A 19,290-nucleotide genomic window follows, 5' to 3' on the forward strand; every position below is an offset into this window, starting at 1 on the left:
CGACTTGTTCCTAATTTTAAAACAGCCCGCACTCGATGTACTTCTGATTTAATCACATGTAATCAAGTGGTGCTATATTAGGGAAAAGCCTTGACTCTAATGGTTACACTTGCCCTATCGTGTCGCCTGCCACAGCCACTGTACAAGACGCTCTTCACAGCAGAATTCCTTAGAGCTGAAACCCCTGCAGCAGCTCTTTTGGGGACATACTGGCGACTGCTGAGGTCTCTGGAGGGAACCAATTTCCCCTTCTGGAAGCTGGGAGAAAGTGCAATACCTCCAAAGACAGGATAAGCAATACTGTACCTCACAGGCTTAGGATCCCATCTGAAAGCAAGGCCCTTTTTTGTCTACAATGAGGGTATAGGGTCTATGTTTGTCACCCCCAAGGACATTTGGAACTGCAATGTGAGGCCATTTCAAAGCCTTTGGGACAGCCGGGTATTGCTGGTAGCAAATGTGATGAGGCAGGTAACAGTGACTGCTGTGGGCGTGGATAAGAACCGAAATCAGCAAAGGGGGGAACAACAAAGGCAGCCCCCACCTCGGGAGCAGATCTCAGCACTCAGAAACACCTCATTGGGTCTCCAGTCATTTCACATGGGTCTCAAGACATCATGCACATCAGAGGCCAGGTTTGCCAGGCAGTTTGACACTCCAAGTGGGGATGCCACTGTTTTACGCTACAGAGAGGCAGGGAAACACAAAATCCAGCTTTCAAAATTAGAGCCGGGTTTAGAAACTTTGGAGCCACTATGATATTGCAACTTTTGGATAAACAGTAAGCAGTTTAAGGACTTTGAAGTAAAATGCGTCTGGAGTTTGTATGCAACAATGGCTTAAAAACTAACATCCACCCTACTGGATAAATTCATTTCTTTTAACTCAAATCATATACAATAGGCCAGAATTAAGTTCTGTTGCTCCGTACTCATGTCACAAATGACAGGCTGGGATTCATTTCTGTTGCTCCATACTCATGTCACATATATGTGATATGAGCTGGGGGTTAAGGGCCTTGTTCAAGGACCCGCAGTAACAGACAAGCATGTTTGCTGAAATGTGAATGTTTATGTCATTGTGTGAAATCCTAGAACAAGCACTAAGTTTACAAAACATTAGGAATATCTGTTCATTACTTAAAATAAACTGACAAGGTAAAGCCTGATGAAAGCTGGGTTTTTCAAGTTTGACAGCATCTATATATGGAATGCACCACCTCTCAAAATCAACTGCACACAGATGTCTGCTTGGAACACTGGTGCCTTGCTGAGTCCATGCTGACAAACCGAGATTGTTCTCTGGAGAATAGGGGGTGAAATGCAATATTAGGGAGGTGCACCTGAAGCACTGACACTCTGTACGTGCTTGTTTGTATGACATAAATAAAGATATTTATTGCTTTAGTAGATATTCTGAGGCAGGTCGGTGAACCCAGCTTTCCCACCATTCCCAGGAGGAGAAGAGATCCACAATCCCAGTGGACTCAGGAGAGCCAGGAGGCCACTGTAAAGTCACTGCCACTGGATTCTCTGTGATTCACCCTAGTGGTTTAAAATGTATTGACTCCATGAGACCAACATTTGAGATAGGAGTAGTGTACAAACAGGAAATGGAGGGGGGAATGTGGGAGGAGTTTCCCATATTAAGGAACCAACCAACACCTGCTGCTTTAATTTTAGGAGGAACAAAGCCATGAATAGCTGCAGGTTGACAATGACGAGGCATTGGGGCAATTAGACAGGCTAGGACAAGCAGCTGCTGAATATTCAGCGAAACCTCCACGTGTCTTTGTGAGGCAATGATGAAAGGCTACCGACACCTTCGTGTGCAAAACACGGCTGAGATGTCTGGCTTTGATGCAGCGGAGGGGCTGCATCCACAGGCCAGTCACAGAGTGACAACGCATTTGTCATTGTAATGAGGAGGACTGAGGCACTCCCAGCAAAATAACACCTAGCACTGCTATACCTGGCAACGGACACCTTGGAATACGACACCCCACAACGCGATACCGTGCAATGCTTCACCTGGCAACACAACACCCTGCAACGTGACACCCAGCAATGACACACCCTACAATGCAACACCAAGCATGCAACCCCTGGCAATGTAACACCCTGCAACGTGACACCCAGCAATGACACACCCTACAATGCAACACCAAGCATGCAACCCCTGGCAATGCAACACCCTGCAACGTGACACCCAGCAATGACACACCCTACAATGCAACACCAAGCAACGCACCACTTGGCAACATGACACCCGGCAACGCGACACCTTGCGACACTACTCCTGGAAACACTGGTGTATCCTGAGCCTCCAGCTGAGCAGCTCAGGCAATAGGATCCTCCACCTCATGCAGACCACTGAAGGACCTCATTCTATCGCATAAATTGTCATGGCAATTGACTGAACCATTTACTTTCACCATTGTCATCCATCCAGTTCTATTAGTGTGACAAGTTCAGAGAATCAGGCTTAAGTCTATAATCAAGAAGGACCCCATATCCACAAAAAGATGTCTGCTTGAGACATTTGGATATCCAGGCAGATAATTATTAAAAAGACTTTGCAGAACTGTAACTGTTATTTTTCAGTGTACATTAAAAAATGGAGAAATCAGAAGCAATGTCCTGGCAATCATGGCTTTACGATTTGCTTGTTTTATTTATACCATTTGTTTTACCTCAGCTATCTGAACGGGCAGCCTTCAGGTCACATATAGCAAGCCTTTAGCTATACTCAAACTATGCTGCTAGCCTCGCTTCTGGTTCTCACGGAAATGTCCTCGAGAAATTTGGTCTGGTCTGCAGCGAAATATACCAAGGGCGCTCCCTTGCTGATGCCAGTCCATCCCTGCTCAACACATCCCTCCCTCCCAGATTACAGACCCATTCAAATAATCATAGTGATTGCTTGGGAAATAGCCCAGAAAGCCCTGAATCTCTGCCAGGCCAGCAATGTGTCAGTGTTTGTGAACACACACACATACACACATACACATGCACCCAGGCACACACACGTACACACACACCCAGGCGCACGCACACACCCAGGTGCGCACACACCCAGGTGCACGCACGCACACACACACACACACACACACACACACACACACACACACACATGCACCCAGGCACACACACGCACGCACACACCCAGGTGCACACACACACAAATACACACACACACACACACATGTGCACACACCCAGGCGCACGCACACACCCAGGTGCACACATACACACACACACACACACACGCACACGCACATGTGCACACACCTAGGCGCACGCACACACCCAGGTGCACACATACACACACACATACACATGCACGCACACCCAGGCACACACACGTACCCACACACGCACATGTGCACACACCCAGGCGCATGCATACACACACAGACACACACACACATACAAAAAGTTGGTCTGCCTATCTAAATAGGGACCGTCCATTCATTTCTATGGGAAAAACCATAATCCCAATCACAACACCCTTATCCCCCACCCAGCCCTAACCTTCACCATAAGTAACCAACCAAAATACAAGACTTTTGGCACTTTTACTTTTTTGATTGCATTCACAGATTTTTATAATATTGAGGTTATTCAGATGGGGACCTGAAGAAGTGTCCCCACAAGTAAGGAAGCTTCAGGTTTTACCGCACTTTGGGGACATTTTGGTCCTCAAATGTGACCTATGTAAACACACACACACACACACACACACACACACACACACACACACACACACACACACACAGAGACAGACAGCACATGATACTCACTCTGCAGTTGTCCAGCTCTTCTGCTGTGAGGATGATGGTACCACACTTCTTCCCAGGAATACCTCTGAAAGGCAAATCAGCACATTAGCAGAGTAAAAAAGACCTCTTAATATCAGAGCTTTTGATTATATCCAGCCAGATCAGTACAGCTGTTATCCACAATCCTCTGTTGTTCTGCCACAATAAAGCCCCTCCCTGGGAAACAGTGAAATCATTACAAGCAGAAAAAGTTGTGACCTTTGACTTAGAACTCATCCCCACTGATTCCATCTGCTCCAACAACCTGTACCGAGTCAACACAATGAATCTGCTTATCCGAGTCTTAATGCAACCCCAAATTTCAGCTGGGATATATCCCAGTTCAACTGGGATGCCAAAGACTCCTGTTTCAAGAGCATAGCCAAATACATTCAATTCTTGGGTATCTATATTTCCTATATAAGTTTAAACTTAATTACACCCACTGTAGGAGGTAGTGCTATCGTTCAGCAACCGGAGAATTGTAGGTCCCAGCCCTGGTTCCTCCTGACCCCATCGAAGTGTCCTTCAGCAAGACAATGAACCCCAAATTGCTCCCGGTGAGCAGGTTGGCACCATGCATGGCAGCCTCCGCCACCGGTGTATGTATGAGTGTGTGGATGGGTGAATGTAAAGCGCTTTGAGTGCTCGTAAGAGTAGCAAAAATGCGTTATATAAATGCAGTGCATTTACCATTTTCTGGCTGCAAGAAAAAAAAGGTAACCTGGTATGATGGGAACCACCTTCATCTCTGTTTGGCCAAATATCCACAATCAGAAAGATCCTCCTCCCAAAAGTGAATGAGATCCTTTCCCCATCATGCAGTTTGCCGCCTGGCTCCCTTCTCTCAATGGGGGCATCGCAAATTGTACATCACTCATCTCCCACTGACAGACAAATCTATAATACTTTATAAAATCCTACACTATCAGCACCACCCTAACTACATGATGGAAATCTAACAAAGTTCTTAATTACTGCCTTTCACCAGCCACTCATTCCCCATCGTAGACTGATTCCTCTTACAGTACATCTTTACATGTTCCTCCTCTCTCCAACACCCCAACATATCCACACAATGTGCAGCCCTCCATGTTGGGTTTGTCCTTTACCACGTTTGTCTGCCTCCCTCTTATGCCCCCTGTTATATCTCACACCCAGGGACAGATTATGGGTTGTGTGGGCCCCTGGGCAAAACGTTCGCGAGCCCCCCACCCCCCCCCCACCACCACCACTACCACCACCACCACAACCACCACAATTCAAGGGCCCTTGGCAGCGAAACGCCCTCCCATAGGGTCAAGGGCCCTTGTAGGCAGAGGATCAAAGAATGTAGGCCCTCTAAAATAGACAAACGAAAATACATTGTTGATAAGCGTTGCAAATTGTTTTGGGCTAGGGGCCCCACGGGCCCCCTGCACCCCAAGGGCCCCTGGGCAGCGGCCCCGCTGGCCCGGTCCGTAATCCGTCCCTGCTCACATCGTGTCATTTTTGTTGATAATAAACAAACAAAACAAATGCACCCCCTGAGAACCCTTTTACAGAAATTATATCACAGTATTTAGACAGTATTATCCTTAGACAAGCGCAGACAGGAAGAGATAAATTGTTAAAGTCTGAGGAGTCAGTGTCTTACTCCAGCAACACATCTGAGGTGTAATTGTCCACATAAATGTATAAATCAGGACACTATTCAGCTGTAGTACCATGTACAGTACAATACTGAAACACACACTGACACACACACACACACACACACACACACACAAGCTAGTATATATGCAGAGGCACATACATGTATACACTACAGGCCAGAGGTTTGGGCCCACCCTAAGTTGAAATATAACTTAGAGTATAAAATATATACTCTGATTTTCGAACTTACAAGGCAACATTAGAAATACTTAAAACAAACATAACTGACAGGTTTGAAGTGTAATGTAACAATTTACTGTGCATTGTAAGTGCATTAAATTAATTAATGCGAGTGCCTAAGTACGAAGTTTCATCAAAATAACCCCCCCGCTTGCCATCATCACAGCAGAACAGATTCACAGCATCACTTCCAGCAATTTTTGGAAAAACCTCGTGTCTAAACCCTCCCAGAACTGTTTCAAGCATGAAAACCGTTCTGTCTCATTCGCTAGACGCTCATTTTAAACTTGTTGGTCCAACTGGTCCCAAGGATGGACTTTTGTCCGTCCACAAGACCTGCTCCCAGTCCTTGAGCGACAGAAAGTGCATTGTCACATGTTTAAGTAACTAACAGTGTATTGTTATTTTTGTGTGCATGACATTGTGGTCTTTATGAACTCCGGCACCTCAGAGTTTACAAATTAATCACGGCCTACAGGGTACCAACAAACCCCTTATGCAAGGTACAAGGTGCCAGCATAGAACAGTGCAATGCTGGTCTTGACAATTAACTGCAAATTCGAATTATGGGTCTAGGTGTTTGACTAGGTGGCCCTAGAAAAGACCGGTTGACCCTCTGTTGTTTTTTAGCTATATTTCACATAAGCAAAATTCAAGGAGTAAACCACAGCACTCTCCTGGGCCTCAATCAGAATGGCAAATTTCAACACCGGAACTCAGCTGTTTCCTTAGGGACGCCTGAAACACGAGACCAGCAGAGAGAAATGCTCCTCAAGCACGTCAGCATAAGCTTGGTATAAGTAGGTCATCACTGTATAAATTTGCTCAGTATTATCGAAAAGTGGCATTTACAGCTGCATTTCTTTTCTATTTGGCACATTATATTTGTTACAGATTCATTACTTATTTAGACAAGCATCCCATTCTGGGTCTTCCCCAGACCTGTGCAGTGCGTTTCTGTGTATAGCCTCCAGGCTCACTGTAGCACTGCACTAGATACATTTTATTAAGTTTTTAAGATGATGGATTTGTTGTATGCTATTGGATTATTAATTTTGATCAAACTGACTTGACAGGTCAGTGCAAATAAATGAGTGTATATCATTTTACACATATATATTTGACAATTTAAAAAGGATAATGAAGAACAGGAGAATTTTGTAAGAACCAGAAAACTCCCAAGAACTGAAGATGCAGTTTTTCAGCATGACACTGGCTCCTGAATTGCAGCAAAGAATCATCCGGGAACAGTAACCTGCTTTAAAACGTGGTGTTTGACTTGCACCAAGATCACGGTGGGTTGGGGTTGTGGTGTAAGTGGGCGGTGCTTGGGCTCCTTGCGCTAAGGATTTTGTCAAATGCTGAAGGTTGCACTTCATGGTACCCAACCTAAAGAGCTCCAGCCACCATAACTGGTACCAGTTCTTAAGGTCCAAGGCTCCCAGGGCAACTGGGCAAAAGTTGTTTTTAATCTTTAGCATAACAAACCAGAACAGTTCCACCTGTAACTCAGTTATTCTGTTTTCCTACACTAGTGAAGACACCAAGTGAGTGCTCAGTTCCCTCTATGTCTGGCGCTAAGTCCTTAATTACCCTCCCAAGGGGAGGCAGGCGGAGCCACGGAAGGGAGGCAGGCGGAGCCACGGAAGGGAGGCAGGCGGAGCCACGGAAGGGAGGCAGGCGGAGCCACGGAGGGGAGGCAGGCGGAGCCACGGAGGGGAGGCAGCAACAGCTTCTTCAACTCCTGGCACATTAGACGCAGCTGATGAATAATTCAGGGACGTAATGAAATTCTAGGTTGGCTCTTTAATAACCTTCACAAGGATCACTGCAGCCACACATCATGTCCTTTTGAACAGTGTGCAAAAAGTCAAAAAGATCAAAATCATGGAGTGTTTACAAGCCATCTTGCACCATTCCCAACAAAGCAACTCACTCACTTTATAATAGTTATACTTGTTGTTTTCCAAATGTTAATTGTCATTTGAGAAATGCTCGAAGGCTCGAAGGCAACTGTAAATACTGCTGCCATTAACTTGAAAAATGCTGACACTGAGAAGAATTATTTACATAGCCCACATTTCTCTGGAGAACCATCTCTCTCAGCTACTCTTTTCAAGAACAAGTTTGTTCCCTCTTAGTGTTTTCATGTGTTATGGCCTGGGTCCTGCTAGGATGGCAGGAACACTGAGCCAGCATGCTCCTCCCTGTGGGCTCTGCATTGGCTGCTGTTTCACTGACAGCTCTGTGTCCAGCACTCTGCACAGCTATGTTATCACTTTAACCACAGTAAACCACAGTGAACAATGTCAGGGGAACATTATCACAGTTTGGACCTTCAAAGGGCTGCTGTTTTCTCATTGACCGGCATCATTAGCTATAAAATGGAAATGGAAATGTCCTTACACTGTGTAAAATTTCACCCATTCACTCAGATAACTAAAACCTCTCAGGTTAAGTGATTAATCGGAGGTGACCAGAGGAGCGAAACTGCAAAGGAAGTTCAGTTTTTAAGGTCTGGATGAAATGTGGCCCGTTTTCCTACTTTCTAAGCTGGATCGTGGTCCACAGCAAAAACATCGATATACTATCATTCTTCTAAAATGCTGATGCCATCTGTCCTTCCAGATTTGCCATTTATATCTGCTTACTTTTGGTGCTCCACTCCAAAGGAGTAACATGATCCGAGATATTTAGCAAGATCTGAAACAATGTTAAATGCATAAATCCACAGTTACTTTCTCAGAAACCGAGAAGCAGCTATAATAAGCCTCAGTCGGCCCACCACATGGCCTGTGAAGGATGGGGGAGGGGCACATGCTAGCTGAGATGACATGAACCTGGAGTACAGACCACGTCGACACCCTGTCTGGGAAAGTAAGCCAAAGCCAACATGGAGGACAGGCTTTCTGAGCAACAGGGTCATGGTCCACCTGCCACCCAAAGCTGCTGCTACTCAATTTACTCTTATCTCATAGAAGAAGCAGCCAATCTGGAGTTCATCAGAGCCACGGTGGGTCCACAGCTGAACAGGCAGGGACTGTCTCAGTGCAGAGTGGCATAGAGCATCCCAAAGGGCATCTCCTGCTTCAGAATGCCTCTGAAGATGGGGCTGGGCAACCAAACAGGAGGATGTGCCAGAGAAAGTCTCAGCAGTTCGGGAGCCGCCCGTGTCCCTGCGGCAGCAGGTGGAGCACAAGCAATTTAACTCTCCTTCAGAGAACCTCAAAGAAAACAAACAATTGGAAACTGTAATGAGCGAGGAATAATTCTGCATACTGATCACAGGGGAAAGCTGGAGAGCGCAAGGCCGATTTCTGTTCTTTGTAGCTCACAGCTCTCTGACAGTAGATTGCATGGGCGGTTCAATTTTAAAATATACATAAGGAAAGATGTATTTAGGGCAAAAAAACTCCCTCAAGTTTTGTGATGAAAGTGAATGCAATGCAAGTGACGTCCTTCTCAGCAGGACGTGGAGGGAGCTGCCATTCTTCCAAAAACATCAGCACGCAATTTACAGGACTGCATCACTGGGCCATATGTTGCAGGTTCAAGTCATAGCATAATTGCAGGTGCTGCATCAGGTCTTTTGCCTGAGTTGGTTTGAGAAACTCCTGGCGGTAAAAATGTATGCAAAATGCCTTTTGTAAAAAAAAAGTCATGTGGTTCTCCATTCAAGCAAAGGCTGTTTTCTCAAAATTTTGTTGCACTACTGAAAACTAGTGTTCCCTGGACTTGCTGCTCTCTCGTTCCCCACTTTACTCACAGCGTGTGAGGGTCCCCTCGACACACATGTAGAATACGGTGGGGAACTGCCTGAATTTTGTAGAGGGTGATGCACTGCAACCAAAGAGGTTGACACTCGATAACTCGTCCAATACCATAACACCGAGAAACTCAAAGGCCTCTAGGGATCAAATCGCAAAACTGGGACAGAGCGGTTGCACTCCATAGTAACTGTGAGCAGGAGATACTTGCCTCTAGAATTTAAATGGGTAAAGGTCATGATGCAATGTCACTGCAAGTGTAAATGTCCATTTAAATCCTTTTTCTTTCTACTGTGAACATGATTGTGTGAGAGCTGGTTTCAGTGATTCTGAACAAACATCTGCCTTGCTGGGCCTGGCCAGGCAGGAGCAAAGCTGCAGCTACAATCTAAAGCAATAAAAAAATCAACAGGAGCTCAGATGCTGTGAGCGTCAGTAAATTCATATTTTTAAATGAAATTTCATGCACATTGGCACATTACGGCCTTTTGAAGGTGCGGGCGTGCACTGGTATGTCATTATTTTCTGTTTGTAATGCTGACACCCAGAAACACAGAAAATTGCGGAAAAACACAAAACACTTATTAGCCTTAATCCAACTATTTATTTTGTACCCAGTCACACTGCCACCTAGTATCGTTTCAATTCTGAGTCGGTATAAGGAGACTTTCCCCCTTTTTCTCAGTTTGTAGTGGTTTTCAAAAATTAAGTTACATTATTTCCAGAGTACCTGAACTAACCAAACTTGGTCTGTCCCCAGTTTTAATAATAATAATAATAATAATAATAATAACTTTCAACACACCCATTCTGATCGTGGTGAGATGTTTGTAAATTCAAGGCTATTATGATGAAACTTTGATGGGAAAACATTATTTAAAAACTTAAATATAAATAGATAGAAAACTATATATAGAATACTGGTCGGCCACACCGTCCTGTCAAAGCACCAACCCCTGTGCATTTCCCTGCCATTACAGTTTGTCTTGATTGCTTTGGAGCATTTCTCAAATGGCAATTAACATTTGCAAAACAACAAGTGTAATCCCCACACCATAATGTCACTTCTGCACAGCAGAACATCATTTCTCATTGCTTCACATCAATTTCCAAATGTTTTAGTACATATATTCAAACAGCTTTGTACAATTGTCATCATTTGGTACAACTTTCAATTTCTTTAGTCTTGTTGGTTATTCCTGTTGTAATAATTTTACATCCAAAATGTATGAATGTGATCATCGTGTTCATCACCACATGCAAAACAGTTAAACAAGCTTTCAAAATAATTTAATAGTGTATAACTGCAATTTATGGAATATATTTTACAAGTGTGAGATACAAGTTAATTGTTTTGGGTAAGTTGCAGGCTTTTACAGCATAGCGCTGTAAAGTAGTCCTGAGAATGATAAGCATGTTTCATGAAATGTGCCAAAGCAATCGAGCAAACTTGTGTTGTTATTATTATTACAGCTCTATAGCACATATGAAGAATCTCTCATATTTTTCAAGCGAGAGGAGGCCATTCGGCCCATCAAGCTAGTTTGGGGAGAACTTAACTAATAGCTCAGAGTTGTTAAAATCTTATCTAGCTCTGATTTAAAGAAACCGAGGGTTTTAGCTTGCGCTACACTAGCAGGAAGACTATTCCATACTCTACTGTGTGTTACTACGCTGTGTAAAGAAGTGCTTCCTCAAATTCATTTTAAAATGTTCTCCCGCTAATTTCCATTTATGGCCACGAGTTCTAGTATTTCAACTTACATTGAAGTAACTATTTAGTTGAACAGCATCCAGACCTGTTAGAATCTTATATACCTGGATCATGTCACTCCTTAATCTCCTTTGCTAATTAAATCAAGATCCTGTTGTAGCCTCTGAGCTACTAGTTTAGTATCTGCTACACCACCCACCTTAGTATCGTCTGCAAATTTAACCAGTTTACTGTATGTACTGGTGTCAATATCATTAATGTACATTAGGAACAATAGTGGTCCTAAAATTGAACCCTGTGGTACCCCACTATGAACACAGGCCCACTGTGACATTGTGCCTCTATTAACTACTTGCTGCTTCCTGTCTGTTAAGCAGTTTTCGATCCAAGCTGCTACAGTCCCTAAAATCCCTGCAGCTTTGAGCTTCAGCAAGAGTCTTTTGTGGGGGACAACATCAAAGGCCTTCTGGAAATCTAAGCAGATAACATCGTAGGCCTATTTGTGATCAATTTCTCTTGTAGCTTCCTCAAAGAACTCCAGTAAATTAGTTAAACAGGATCTACCATTCCTAAATCCATGTTAGCTATCCCTCAGAACGTTATTTGAATTCAGGTAATGTCTCATTTTCACTTGCATTATATCTTCCATTAATTTTCCAGGTATGGAAGGTAAACTGATTGGCCTATAGTTCACTGGATTACGTCTATCCCCTTTTTTGAATATGAACATCAGCCTTCTGAGTTGGTGTCTGGTGATAAAATGCCAGCTGCTAAACTAATAAGCTTCACTGGACAGCCACTGCATCCTTACGCAACATTGGAGTAGCAGCAGATGAACTGACAGCACCTGATGATCCCACAACAGATCCCACTGGCGCTGATGATCCCACAACAGATCCCACTGGCCCTTTGACTTCTCGCATTATGCTGGCATCTCTCATATTTCACGTGAAAATCAAGGGCCTTAATCCTCATTACACGCAGTTTTAATGTTTTTCGACATATTTCGCATCTACATTCAAGGAAACTCTCTAGCCATTCTCTTTTGAATTTGCATTTTCCTATTTATGCTGGCCTGCTTCCCACTACTTCAACAATAAGTATGTGAAGTAAAGCTAGAGGACCAGGGCAGAAGATGAGTAAAAATGCAAAAAATCTAAGGAACATGTATCCCCAGAAAGTGAATAAATTATACAAATTGACATGATAATGGCCAACGTTCTGGACCCAGTAAATGACTGGGGATTCCGTTCTGTTTGAGAACAGACTTTCTTCTGAAATTAGTTATCTTTCATGAGGGAGGCCAGGATTCATCTGACTGTGACGGTATTTAAAGAACACTTTGTACATGAGCCCCCCCTCTCTTCTTTGTTCTCTCACTCTCTGCAGTTTCTTTCACTGTTGCTTGGGAGTGACAGCAAACAAGCAGAAGTTCCATTTCGAGTGGAGTCAGTCGCAGGCCCACGGATTTGCGATTCATGCCTATGAGGCCCAACAGTGTTTTTCAGTTGTCAAAATCAAAGCAGTCATTCCTGGATGAGTTGTGGTGGAGTCATAACTTCTCATCTTTTATATCAAATCAAGTAAGTGCTTGCTTCTATTAAAATATGTTTTTCATGGTTTTCCTTAATTGTGGATTTTCAAAAGTGCCACTAATTTCTCTGCTTTGACACATTTCATGAAAGATACTTAACATTCTCAAGACTATAAGAGCATTTCTCAAATCAGTTAATGCATTTAGTACAGCGCTACGGTTTAGCTGCAAAAGCCTGTAACTTACCCAAAACAGTTAGTTCATGTCTCAAAAGTAAGTAATTCCACCAATGAAACAGTCAGTGCCACCAAAATGAGAAGTACAACCAACATCGGTTTAATGATAATGATAATAAGAGTCAAAATGCTTAGATATTGTGAAACTGTCAGTGGAAGTCTGCTCCTGAGCGCCACAATTCTGAGCGTTAGTCATTTCCCACTTTCTCATTGTCACCGACTGATCATTCTGCTTTAGCAAACTGATACTTATTCATGTCAAAGACACCAGTTTCAACATTGCAAGGCTCTACATTACAGTATGTACAGGTCATTGGCAAGGGGAAGCACTTAGATGCTCATGTAACTTCTGCAGATCTCAAGACACAAGACAGTACAAGTCACACAGCAAAATGGCAACATAAGAACGACAAAAACAAAATGGCAACAAAATCATGTACTGTGGCAACCAAAAACACAGCAATGCTATATCACTGCAATATATTGCATGTGGTCACTAACATGATGATCAAATACTTATACAGTTTTGGGTTGTAAATTTATTACAATAAATAAAATTTACAATCTATTTTGACCAACAGGGCTAAAGCAACTGAAAATTGCGCCAAATGATGACCATTTGCATATATGTACCAAAACATTTGGAAACTTGTGTGAAGCAGCAAGAAACGATGTTCTGCTGTGCAGAAGTGACATTATGGTGTGAGGATTACAGTTGTTGTTTTGCAAATATTAATTGTCATATGAGAAATGCTCCAAAGCAATTGAGAAAAAGAGTAATTAATACTGCAGGAATGAGAATACGCTGGAAAAATGCAGAAAAAGCCTCCTGCTTTATCATACAAACATGCTCTGTGGGCACACAAGGGTCTGACAGAGAAACTGCCAATGCCAGTGATGGGGGGCAACCTGCCTTCAGGCTGGTGGTGGCTTGGTGCAGAGCAAAGATGGCTTGGGTGGGTTAGGAGTGGTGCTGAAAGGGGAAATGCCAGTTCCTACAGCTACAGGTACGCATCCGATCTTGGGGGTCGATCAATGGGAACAGTGGGGTCTGGATTTCCTGATTCCTCCATCAATCACACAAAACATCTAATTGTGTGGTTCCTCAAAGTGCCATCCATGGTTTATCAACATTCCTACATTTCAAACGCAATATTGTTCCGCAGGATTTACCTGGTCATTTTCTTTGTTTATCAAGACTGATCTCCTTAATAGTGTATTTAACCTCTGCACTGGAAAATGTAATATTCCTGCCTGCAATTACAGAAATAGTACCTGTCCTGGCCTCTGCCCACAAACCCCAGTGATAATCCCTGCCCAGGGGATGCTTACAAGGGATTAGTTCTATTACAAGGGATTAGCTTCAAATTGCATTGACTCACTGATGACTGACATCAGCCACCTCATTTGAACACATGGCTGGAAATGAAACTGAAAACCCCAATGAAAACTGCCCGAGTGTTTCATGCCCAGCCTAAATTTTGAGGGCATTGAGAATTCCTGCCTCATTCAGCCCCTTGGACATTAGCAACTACCTGGTGAATCTATTTGGATGTTAGCATGATGTCAGTGTTTTCCTAGGTAGTCCACCGTTGAAGAACCTACATTTGTGGCAAAAAGCCTTTCAGATTAGAGTCTGAGCTGAAGCTTTTTTCCGTGGACCTCATCCTATACAAATTCCTGCAAAGTTTGAAAAAGAGTCACCAAATGTATTTTGAGCTGCTAACAAGATGAACGTCGACAGCTACGCTTCTCTTTAATTCCGTGATGCTGCACTGCTTCCGTTTTGCTGCAATTTGTCTCAAATATTGATCAGCTCCATATCTTCACCCATGTGATGTCTGCAAATGTTAGAAAAGATCCATCAAATCCTTCTGAAGTAAGTGTTTGCAGCAGTGGCAGTGAACCAGTCCCAAAACCACATGTATCAGGGAAACACAATTACCCATGAACATTGTTTGAATTTGGTAAGCATGTATCTTAAGGAATCCAGAGACCCAAACTTCTATATTCCTCTTCACACCATACAACAGCTAATGCAGTTTCTCGATTGCTATGGCACATTTCGTGGAACATACTTAACATTCTCAAGACTATAACAGCATTCCTCAAAACAGTTCATGCATATAGCAGAACATTATGGTTAAGCTGCAAAAGCATGTAACTTACCAATACAGTTACCTTCTGTCACAAAAGATTCATTAATGAATGTCAGCACCAGCAAAATAAAATGAACAATCAACATCATTTTAACCATGAGAATCAAAATGCTTTGATATATTGTCAGTTTGTCAGTGTAAGTCTGCTCCTGAGGTCCAAATTACCATATGTACAGTGCACTGTTGAAAGAAACACTCACATGTATCTTTAAGATCTTTCAGATCGGAAGACACAGTATAATAGCAAACAGTCACAGCAATGTATAACACAAAATGGCAAGACAAGAGCAACAAAATCATGTACTGTGGGAACCAAAAACACAACAATGCTGAATCACGTTAATTTGTGGAATATATTTTTAAATCATTGTGAAACTTTGGTTAACTGTTTAAAATGAGGTGCTGACAGGGTCACACACATATAGTTTTAGGTGTAAAATTATTTCAGTGGGAAAGCTGTTTTGGCCAACAAGACTAAAGCAATTGAAAATTGTGCCAAATGAAGACACTTGCATAAACCATTTGCATATATGTACTAAAACATTTTGGAATTTGTGTGAAGCAGCGAGAAATTATGAAAACACTTGTTGTTTTGCAAATGTTAATTGTCATTTGACAAATGCTTCAAAGCAATCAAGAAAAACTGCAAATATCTCAACCAGCATCGAAACACAACTAGTCCATTTATTTTCATCAACACAATAATACAGGCAGATATGGAAAAACCGGAAAGCACAAAACACCAAATGTCACTTTGTAATGGTCAAAGCGTATCCCTGATGAGTGGATATACAGTACATCTCTATTCAGTTCTTCAACCATCAGATTAACAAAAGTTGTAAAAACCAGATCTCATTTGTTTTTACCTACTTGCAAATACTGTGAAACACCCACAAAGTTTTGTTTTAATTTATGTTTATGCACACACAGGCAGCAGACCATGTTGATATTTCTTTGTGGGGACGTCTGGCTGACTCCCATTGAACTGTAATTAAGATCTGTATCCCCAAATCACCAACTGAAAGCTAAAAAGAATTTTGTAGCATTTTTTGTATTGTTCTTCTTTTACAAGCAAATGTACTTGTTTTTTATGACAATGTTGCTTTTTCAAGATTTGTTACCTTTCAGAGGACGTCTACTGAAAATGTAAATTCATTAAATTTAAACTCATAAAAAAGACCACGATCCCGATATTGAATAAGCAGGTCTGGAAGATGAATGAAAATGATAAAACCTGGCAGCATAAGTGGTCACGCAGAGACAGATACACACTTACAGAAAAACTCATAACCATACCTGCACATACAGACAATCCCACACGCCAATTCTTTCTTACAGACACACGTGTGAACCTACAGACATGGATGCAAATATGCACACTCATATATACATAAACATAGACCTGTTCAGGCATGTACACACACACATGCACATAAAATATGAGGAAACGTTCTCACTGGGTTGCCAAGGAAACTAATTGTTACATCTGTTATCACAGAATATATGAAGACGCATGCACAGGAAATCCCAAATCATCTATTAAATACACATGCACAGGCACAGGAAATCCCAAATCATCTATTAAATACACATGCACAGGCACAGGCACAGGAAATCCCAAATCATCTATTAAATACACAGGCGCAGGAAATCCCAAATCATCTATTAAATACACAGGAACAGGAAATCCCAAATCATCTATTAAATACACATGCACATGCACAGGCACAGGCACAGGAAATCCCAAATCATCTATTAAATACACAGGCACAGGCACAGGAAATCCCAAATCATCTATTAAATACACAGGCACGTGCACAGGCACAGGAAATCCCAAATCATTTGTTAAATACACAGGCACAGGCAATCCCAAATCATCTATTAAATACACAGGCACATGCACAGGCACAGGAAATCCCAAATCATCTATTAAATACACAGGCGCAGGAAATCCAAAATCATCTGTTATATACACAGGCACATGCACAGGCACATGCAAGGGAAATCCCAAATCATCTATTAAATACACAGGCATATGCACAGGCACATGCAAGGGAAATCCCAAATCATCTGTTACATACACAGGCACATGCACAGGCACAAGAGGAAGAAACTGAAAAAAAAAACAGCTTTGGTGACGAAAGAGCCCATTAGGCAGCCTATCGCCTCACTACAGGACCACGTGAAGACGGGCACTCCTGCAATTACCATTCAGCTCACCAACACTCCACTCTACCATTTCACCAAAGCTAAAGAAGCACGCAATAGAAATGTTGTTGGTCAGATATTCTCTAACCTTTCATCCAACATAAATCTTCATTGAAATCTTTATGTTCATGCTCAGTCTATTCAGTCAAGCAGTACTTCAGCACCCTGCAGAATGACTCCAGCAGTTCCTTGACTTAACAGGATTTACAGGCTGAGGTCGTGAGAGCAGAATGTGTCCCAGCATACTGCCCGGTAGCTGTGTCCCAGCGTACTGCCCGGTAGCTGTGTCCCAGCGTACTGCCCGGTAGCTGTGTCCCAGCGTACTGCCCGGTAGCTGTGTCCCAGCGTACTGCCCGGTAGCTGTGTCCCAGCGTACTGCCCACCCAGCGTACTGCCCGGTAGCTGTGTCCCAGCGTACTGCCCACCCAGCATACTGCCCGGTAGCTGTGTCCCAGCATACTGCCCGGTAGCTGTGTCCCAGCGTACTGCCCACCCAGCATACTGCCCGGTAGCTGTGTCCCGGCATGCTGCCCGGTAGCTGTGCCAGAGCCATGATCATACTGCTATAATGCCTCCCCCATAAGGGATGACAGCCTCATGAATCAAGCGAATTAGAAACATCTAATGAGATCAAAGATCCTTCATGTATATAACATGGACGCTTTCATTCCCGCTTGAAGCTGTAATAAACTTGAAATATTACGAAACAGCCTGTAGCTGTTGCCTTTATTGCAGCAAACAGAATGTAAGCTGGCAAATGTCACAAGCTGCCAGCAAACCTGAGAGCATCTCTCTCCCGCACACACATTGACAAAAACCATTCTGGTCAGCCATTCAATAATTACAACTGTGGATTTACACTCCCAAGGCTGTTAGGAATAACGTTCAATGCAAGAGAGCATCTACCCCTTTTTGGTACTGCTCTCTTTTAGCTTAATGCAAAGCATTTTTATATGTGCAGTGTATATAGGTAAGCATGGCCTGCAATGGACTGGCATCCTATTCTTGGTGTTCCCACTCTATTTTGGGTGGGATAGACTGAAGCATTCCCCTATGGACCTGTGGACGGGACGGGACGGGACAGACAGACAGACAGACGAGTTATGTGTTTGAATCCCCTATCTAGGAGCCAGCCCAGATCTTCTGTGCAATCACTTACCCTTCACTGATCATCCTCATCTGACTATTTAATTCACCTGTTACCCATTTCTTACACAAGCAGTCAAATATATTAGTTGTGTCTGAATTCAGGGGATACATCCTTCGAAGGCTATGAAGGTGGTGCCTTTGTAGGCTGCGTTTTTCGAAGATCGAACAGAAAGCTTTCTCAGATGGGACGGTGATGCAGTCGGCTTTAGAAAGATGCTGCCGCTGAACTCAGACACAGCCATAGATTCACCAGGAAGCTGTGAGTCACTGTGAGTTACTCTCTCTACTGAGTGGCTTCTTTGATTTAGCTGATCTGTTATTGGATCTGAATTCACACTTTTTGGATTGTGATTCTGTAACTGTTCCTCACCAGTATGGTTTCTAATGTTTTGCCTAAATATTGACACTATGATTTGGATATTGCATTCAGCTATTGGAGAAATAAAAGGCAATGGAACATTCTGCACCTACTGTAGATTCCACACACAATGCAAGTGAAGTATCAATCTCAAACTTTAAACACCAGCTTCTTTCAAGAAACTGGAAAATAAATGACCAACTTTCAGATCTGTGTCATTAATCATTGAACTAATAGCTCCCTTTCAGACAATGAATCCCTCTTCACTCACAGAAAAAGTCAATTCTACTTGGGGTAGGAACAGCACACCCTATTTTCAGCTATACCAGTACTGAACTAAGTGAAGGTACCTGTATGTACTTCTGCAATGTTGTTACCAATTATTTTATTTTTAAAAGTTTCTCATTGCAAGAATATCAAATAATAAACTTAACATTATAAATGTCATAACCTACATGAAAAATGATTAA

At 42.8% G+C, this 19,290-nt stretch overlaps 1 protein-coding gene across 4 annotated transcripts in view; it reads right to left on the minus strand.

Moving 5' to 3' along the window:
* Positions 1-19,290, minus strand: part of LOC125726683 (copine-5-like) — a 92,481-nt gene that overhangs the window by 37,723 nt on the left and 35,468 nt on the right. For all 4 annotated transcript variants that reach the window (XM_049003059.1, XM_049003058.1, XM_049003057.1 and 1 more), the window contains one exon: positions 3,803-3,866. In XM_049003059.1, coding sequence (XP_048859016.1) covers positions 3,803-3,866 — 64 coding nt within the window. The remainder of the gene's footprint in view (positions 1-3,802; positions 3,867-19,290) is intronic.

The sequence above is a fragment of the Brienomyrus brachyistius genome, unplaced genomic scaffold (assembly GCF_023856365.1).
Source record: "Brienomyrus brachyistius isolate T26 unplaced genomic scaffold, BBRACH_0.4 scaffold74, whole genome shotgun sequence".
Lineage (NCBI taxonomy): Eukaryota > Metazoa > Chordata > Actinopteri > Osteoglossiformes > Mormyridae > Brienomyrus > Brienomyrus brachyistius.